Source organism: Silurus aristotelis, assembly GCF_946808225.1.
Source record: "Silurus aristotelis genome assembly, chromosome: 15".
NCBI classification, from domain to species: domain Eukaryota; kingdom Metazoa; phylum Chordata; class Actinopteri; order Siluriformes; family Siluridae; genus Silurus; species Silurus aristotelis.
Window position 1 is genome coordinate 1,005,929 of NC_139588.1, and position 8,433 is coordinate 1,014,361.

At 35.6% G+C, this 8,433-nt stretch overlaps 1 protein-coding gene across 9 annotated transcripts in view; it reads left to right on the forward strand.

The window, feature by feature from the left end:
* LOC310738070 (NLR family CARD domain-containing protein 3-like) overlaps positions 1 to 3,861 on the forward strand; it is a 21,588-nt gene extending 17,727 nt beyond the window's left edge. For 8 of the 9 annotated variants that reach the window (XM_083562991.1, XM_083562994.1, XM_083562995.1 and 5 more), the window contains 2 exons: positions 726 to 899; positions 3,557 to 3,786. In XM_083562991.1, coding sequence (XP_083419117.1) covers positions 726 to 899; positions 3,557 to 3,569 — 187 coding nt within the window. In that variant the 3' untranslated portion in view covers positions 3,570 to 3,786. Of the gene's footprint in view, positions 1 to 725; positions 900 to 3,556; positions 3,787 to 3,808 lie in introns of those variants that run through there. The other variant, XR_014536980.1, reaches the window with a different exon arrangement.
* The last annotated feature ends 4,572 nt before the right edge of the window (positions 3,862 to 8,433 follow it).

Genomic DNA, 8,433 nt, shown 5'->3' on the forward strand with positions numbered 1-8,433 from the left:
TCTGTATTTCCAGTAGATGAACACCTGAAAATACTGTCTGGAGCTGAAGAACCTACTGCTTCTTTTACTCCACATTCAGATTTCAAAGATCTCACTTTACATCTTTCTCCGTTTCTCTCTCTTGGTCAGTGATGAGTTTGATGGTCAGTGATGGTCAGTGATTAATGTAATGGTTAGTGTTGTGAGTGTGATGGTCAGTGATGAATGTGTGATGGTCAGTGATCTGAATGTAATGGCCGGTAAGGGGAGTGTAATCTCCCTCCCTTTCTCTCTCTCTCTCTCTCTCTCTCTCTCTCTCTCTCTCTTTCTGCATGTGCGAGGGGGAAGGGTGAGCGTGGTGTGTAGAGCATGAGAGCGGTTGGCGTGTTGCCAATTTTTCAGCGGGTTTTTTTTGTAACAATTTCATGTGTGTGTCTGTGTACCAGCGTATATGTGTAAATAAAGTTTTGTAAAAGTCAAAAAAGTCTCCCTCCCTCCCTTTCGCTCTCCTTCACCTCTCTCTCTCTTCCTCTCTCACTCTTCCTCTCTCTCTCTCCCCTGACTCCCTCCCTCTCCCCTCTCCCTCCCCCTCTCTCTCCTTAATCCCCCCCCCTTTTCTCTCTCTCCACCATCCCTTCCTCTCTCTCTCTCTCTCTCTCTCTCTCTCTCTTTCTCTATCCCTCTCTCTCTGATGTTTAATGTGTAGAAACTGAGAGAGTGAAGTGTGTGTCATTGTGTATCTGCAGGTTGTGTGATTGTGGAGTATCAGATAAAGGATGTGCTGCTCTCGCTTCAGCTCTGAGATCAAACCCCTCACACCTGAGAGAACTGAATCTGTCTGGGAATAAAGTAGGAGACTCAGGAGTGAAGTGTCTCTCTGCTCTGAAGGATGATGAACGTTACAATCTACAGACACTGAAGTGAGTAATAATCTGTTTTATATAAACACTGAAGCTGATGTAATGATTAGTGTTATTTACTACATCAGCGTTATTTACTACATCAGCGTTATTTACTACATTAGAGTTATTTAATACATTAGCGTTATTTACTACATCAGCGTTATTTACTACATTAGAGTTATTTACTACATCAGCGTTATTTACTACATTAGAGTTATTTACTACATTAGAGTTATTTACTACATTAGAGTTATTTACTACATCAACGTTATTTACTACATTAGAGTTATTTACTACATTAGTGTTATTTACTCATCAGCGTTATTTACTACATTAGTGTTATTTACTCATCAGTGTTATTTACTACATTAGTGTTATTTACTCATCAGCGTTATTTACTACATTAGCGTTATTTACTCATCAGCGTTATTTACTACATCAGAGTTATTTAATACATCAGTGTTATTTACTACATCAGTGTTATTTACTACATCAGCATTATTTACTACATTAGAGTTATTTACTACATTAGTGTTATTTACTACATTAGCGTTATTTACTCATCAGCGTTATTTACTACATCAGCGTTATTTAATACATCAGCGTTATTTACTACATCAGCGTTATTTACTACATCAGAGTTATTTAATACATCAGTGTTATTTACTACATCAGTGTTATTTACTACATCAGCGTTATTTACTACATTAGAGTTATTTAATACATCAGTGTTATTTACTACATCAGTGTTATTTACTACATCAGCGTTATTTACTACATTAGTGTTATTTACTACATTAGCGTTATTTACTCATCAGCGTTATTTACTACATCAGAGTTATTTAATACATCAGTGTTATTTACTACATCAGTGTTATTTACTACATTAGAGTTATTTACTACATTAGCGTTATTTACTACATTAGCGTTATTTACTCATCAGCGTTATTTACTACATCAGAGTTATTTAATACATCAGTGTTATTTACTACATCAGAGTTATTTAATACATCAGTGTTATTTACTACATCAGCGTTATTTACTACATCAGAGTTATTTAATACATCAGTGTTATTTACTACATCAGAGTTATTTACTACATTAGCGTTATTTAATACATCAGAGTTATTTACTACATCAGTGTTATTTACTACATCAGTGTTATTTACTACATTAGAGTTATTTACTACATTAGAGTTATTTAATACATCAGCGTTATTTAATACATCAGAGTTATTTACTACATTAGAGTTATTTACTACATTAGTGTTATTTACTACATCAGCGTTATTTACTACATTAGAGTTATTTACTACATCAGTGTTATTTACTACATCAGTGTTATTTACTACATCAGCGTTATTTACTACATTAGAGTTATTTACTACATTAGTGTTATTTACTACATCAGTGTTATTTACTACATCAGTGTTATTTACTACATCAGCGTTATTTACTACATTAGAGTTATTTACTACATCAGTGTTATTTACTACATCAGTGTTATTTACTACATTAGAGTTATTTACTACATCAGCGTTATTTACTACATTAGAGTTATTTACTACATTAGCGTTATTTACTCATCAGCGTTATTTACTACATTAGAGTTATTTACTACATCAGCGTTATTTACTACATTAGTGTTATTTACTACATCAGTGTTATTTACTACATCAGCGTTATTTACTACATCAGCGTTATTTACTACATTAGAGTTATTTAATACATTAGCGTTATTTACTCATCAGCGTTATTTACTACATTAGAGTTATTTACTACATTAGTGTTATTTACTACATCAGTGTTATTTACTACATCAGCGTTATTTACTACATTAGTTATTTACTACATCAGTGTTATTTACTACATCAGTGTTATTTACTACATTAGAGTTATTTACTACATCAGTGTTATTTACTACATTAGTGTTATTTACTCATCAGTGTTATTTAATACATCAGAGTTATTTACTACATCAGTGTTATTTACTACATCAGCGTTATTTACTACATCAGCGTTATTTACTCATCAGAGTTATTTAATACATCAGTTATTTAATTCATCAGCGTTATTTACTACATCAGCGTTATTTACTCATCAGCGTTATTTACTACATCAGCGTTATTTACTACATCAGCGTTATTTAATACATCAGAGTTATTTAATACATTAGAGTTATTTACTACATTAGCGTTATTTACTACATCAGCGTTATTTACTACATCAGCGTTATTTACTCATCAGCGTTATTTACTACATCAACGTTATTTACTCATCAGCGTTATTTACTACATTAGCGTTATTTACTCATCAGCGTTATTTAATACATCAGAGTTATTTACTACATCAGCGTTATTTACTACATTAGCGTTATTTACTCATCAGCGTTATTTACTACATCAACGTTATTTACTACATCAACGTTATTTACTACATCAGTGTTATTTACTACATTAGCGATATTTAGCACATTAACTTTATTTATTAGATGATGATCATCTTTTATTCCACAAACATTGGATTTCCTGTAAGCAGCTGGTTTCCTCACGCGGACAGTCCTTTTATGACTGGAATCAAATCCTGGTTTCTTGAAGCAGAGATAATTACCTGCTGCTGATCATCAAACACCACCTTGTAGTTTTCTGTTACTGATTCACTTCTTTCTCTTGTAGTGTTTACTGGTGATGAACAATTGTGTGTGAAGACTCCAGTGTTCCTGCATTTCCGTATCTGCAAACCGAGAACACGTTTATCTACAGGATCTGAGGAGTTGATGTGAAAAAGCCCAGAGCAGAAGGAGTCCAAATCACATGTATTACTTTGTCCTTTAGTCAGTATTTAATAGAGTTTCTATCTTTATGCTACAGGATCAGACCCAATCCATTCTTTATTTTCTCTCTGATCTGATATCCATTTCTTACTAGTATCAGGTGATCAACCCAGTATGGGATCAGTGCCATCTTTAGTGCCTGCATACACACACACACACACACACACACCTGGATGTATATACAGTGAGGAAAATAAGTATTTGAACACCCTGCTATTTTGCAAGTTCTCCCACTTAGAAATCATGGAGGGGTCTGAAATTGTCATCGTAGGTGCATGTCCACTGTGAGAGACAAAATCTAAAAAAAAAAATCCAGAAGTCACAATGTATGATTTTTTAACTATTTATTTGTATGATACAGCTGCAAATAAGTATTTAAACACCTAAGAAAGTCAATGTTAATATTTGGTACAGTAGCCTTTGTTTGCAATTACAGAGGTCAAACGTTTCCTGTAGTTTTTCACCAGGTTTGCACACACTGCAGGAGGGATTTTGGCCCACTCCTCCACACAGATCTTCTCTAGATCAGTCAGGTTTCTGGCCTGTCGCTGAGAAACACGGAGTTTGAGCTCCCTCCAAAGATTCTCTATTGGGTTTAGGTCTGGAGACTGGCTAGGCCACACCAGAACCTTGATATGCTTCTTACAGAGCGACTCCTTGGTTATCCTGGCTGTGTGCTTCGGGTCATTGTCATGTTGGAAGACCCAGCCTCGACCCATCTTCAATGCTCTAACTGAGGGAAGGAGGTTGTTCCCCAAAATCTCGCAATACATGGCCCCGGTCATCCTCTCCTTAATACAGTGCAGTCGCCCTGTCCCATGTGCAGAAAAACACCCCCAAAGCATGATGCTACCACCCCCATGCTTCACAGTAGGGATGGTGTTCTTGGGATGGTACTCATCATTCTTCTTCATTCAGACACGTTTAGTGGAATTATGACCCAAAAGTTCTATTTTGGTCTCATCTGACCACATGACTTTCTCCCATGACTCCTCTGGATCATCCAAATGGTCATTGGCAAACTTAAGACGTGCCTGAAAATGTGCTGGTGTAAGCAGGGGAACCTTCCGTATCATGCATGATTTCAAACCCTGACGTCTTAGTGTATTACCAACAGTAACCTTGGAAACGGTGGTCCCAGCTCTTTTCAGGTCATTGACCAGCTCCTCCCGTGTAGTTCTGGGCTGATTTCTCACCTTCCTTAGGATCATTAAGACCCCACGAGGTGAGATCTTGCATGGAGCCCCAGTCCGAGGGAGATTGACAGTCATGTTTAGTTTCTTCCATTTTCTAATGATTGCTCCAACAGAGGACCTTTTTTCACCAAGCTGCTTGGCAATTTCCCATAGCCCTTTCCAGCCTTGTGGAGGTGTACAATTTTGTCTCTAGTGTCTTTGGACAGCTCTTTGGTCTTGGCCATGTTATAGTTGGATTCTTACTGATTGTATGGGGTGGACAGGTGTCTTTATGCAGCTAACGACCTCAAACAGGTGCATCTAATTTAGGATAATAAATGTAGTAGAGGTGGACATTTTAAAGGCAGACTAACAGGTCTTTGAGGGTCAGAATTCTGGCTGATAGACAGGTGTTCAAATACTTATTTGCAGCTGTATCATACAAATAAATAGTTTAAAAATTCATACTTAGTGATTTCTGGATTTATTTTTTTAGATTATGTCTCTCACAGTGGACATGCACCTACGATGACAATTTCAGACCCCTCCATGATTTCTAAGTGGGAGAACTTGCAAAATAGCAGCGTGTTCAATTACTTATTTTCCTCACTGTAATATGTATATGATGTATTATATAATATTTCCTACAAAAACACCCATAAAACTATAATCATTTTATATGGAGTTTTATTTACTCTTCTTTCTTTCTTTCTGCACCACTTTTTGGAAATTTCCCCACGAATAAAGTTTTATCTTAAAAGTTTATTATCTACAGAAGCCCATTCTTTGCTCAGAAGCGCCTCATGTTGTAACCATGGAGATGTAGAAGATATCATAGGGTTTAGTGTGATGACTGTATATTAGTTTAATTATCTACTGGACATTTCCTCACTGAGCTGCTCCTCCTGCTGATTCATTTACTTACAGTAAGTCTTGCTTTAGTTTATAGATACGGGGCATCAACTATTAAAATATAATAAGAATAAGAATAACATAACATTGACTACTAATATATGTCCACTTGACAAAACAAACTTTTGTCAAGTGGACAGCCAGACTGTGTAAAATATATTATCAGTCAATGTTAAAATATAATAATAATAATAATAATAATAATAATAATAATAATCATAATAATAAAATAATAATAATAATGATAACATTCTTAGATGTTAAAATATACAAATAACAATATTGTGAATAGAGACATTATCAAAGACTTTTTTTGCCAAAGTGAAGATTGTTTATTTTAAGTGTTAATATTTGGATGATTATTTAAATCAAATATGGACACAAAACTATTTTGTTATTAGCTATATTATGCTACATATTAGCTACATATAATGTTTAATCAGTCACACAAAAGTAATGTAAATAAATATAGAGTCAGTGTGATTAGGGTGATATTTTAAAGTATATACATGAGGGTGTAAATGAACATATTCAAGTAACTTTACTGACATTAGCAAAGTGGAATTTTCAGCAGCAGTGGGCAGCGAATCAGATGGAACTGTTAAAATCACTACATAATATTTACTTTTATATTCATTAAATGATGTCTATTTTATAGACATAGTGAGGTCCTTAACAACCTTTACATTTTACTCCTCTCCTTGACATTTGAGCTTGACAGTTGACATTCCTGTTGAAATAAGACCCAAATATTTTTAAGGATACAGTGCATTGCAAAAGTATTGACCCCCCATGGCGTTTTTCCTATTTTGTTGCCTTACAACCGGGAAATAAAATGGATTTTTTGGGGGTTTGTATCATTTGATTTACACAACATGCCTACCACTTTAAAGATGCAAAATATTTTTTTATTGTGAAACAAACAAGAAATAAGACAAAAAAAAACCTGAAAACTTGAGCATGCATAACTATTTACCCCCCCAAAGTCAATACTTACAGCAATTACAGCTGCAAGTCTCTTGGGGTATGTATCTATAAGCTTGGCACATCTAGCCACTGGGATTTTTGCCCATTCTTCAAGGCAAAACTGCTCCAGCTCCTTCAAGTTGGATGGGTTCCGCTGGTGTACAGTAATCTTTAAGTCATACCATAGATTCTCAATTGGATTGAGGTCTGGGCTTTGACTAGGCCATTCCAAGACATTTAAATGTTTCCCCTTAAATCACTCGAGTGTTGCTTTAGCAGTATGCTTAGGGTCATTGTCCTGCTGGAAGGTGAACCTCCGTCCCAGTCTCCAATCTCTGGAAGACTGAAAAAGGTTTCCCTCAAGAATTTCCCTGTATTTAGCACCATCCATCATTCCTTCAATTCTGACCAGTTTCCCAGTCCCTGCTGATGTTAAACATCCCCACAGCATGCTGCTGCCACCACCATGCTTCACTGTGGGGATGGTGTTCTCGGGGTGATGAGAGGTGTTGGGTTTTTCGCCAGACATAGTGTTTTCCCTGATGTTCAAAAAGCTAAATTTTAGTCTCATCTGACCAGAGTACCTTCTTCCATATGTTTGGGGAGTCTCCCACATGCCTTTTGGCGAACACCAAACGTGTTTGCTTATTTTTTCCTTTAAGCAATGGCTTTTTTCTGGCCACTCTTCCGTAAAGCCCAGCTCTGTGGAGTGTACGGCTTAACGTGGTCCTATGGACAGATACTCTAATACCTCCTTCAGGGTTATCTTTGGTCTCTTTGTTGCCTCTCTGATTAATGCCCTCCTTGCCTGGTCCGTGAGTTTTGGTGGGCGGCCCTCTCTTGCCAGGTTTGTTGTGGTGCCATATTCTTTCCATTTTTTAAATAATGGCTTTAATGGTGCTCCGTGGGATGTTCAAAGTTTTGGATATTTTTTTATAGCCCAACCCTCATCTGTACTTCTCCACAACTTTGTCCCTGACCTGTTTGGCGAGCTCCTTGGTCTTCATGGTGCCGCTTGCTTGGTGGTGCCCCTTGCTTAACGGTGTTGCAGACTCTGGGGCCTTTCAGAACAGGTGTATATATATATATATATATATATATATATATATATATATATATATATATATATATATATATATATATATATATATATATATATACACTGAGATCATGTGACACTTAGATTGCACAGGTGGACTATATTTAAGTAATTACGTGACTTCTGAAGGTAATTGGTTGCACCAGATCTTATTTATAGGCTTAATAGCAAAGGGGGTGAATACATATGCACGTACCACTTTTCCGTTATTTATTTTTTAGAATTTTTTTGAAACAAGTTATTTTTTTTTATTTCACTTCACCAATTTGGACTATTTTGTGTATGTCCATTACATGAAATCCAAATAAAAATCAATTTTAATTCCAAGTTGTAAGGCAACAAAATAGGAAAAACGCCAAGGGGGGTCAATACTTTTGCAAGGCACTGTATAATACAGAGAGGGTTTGGCATCACTAGAATGAATCTGGAGAACAATAACAAATTCCTATATTTTATTCAGCACTTTATTACCGAATAACAATAATTCAAATGTTTTCCAAATTCCTCGATTTGAAATAATAATAATCTTATTGTTGTTAAATAAATACATATATATGTAAATATATA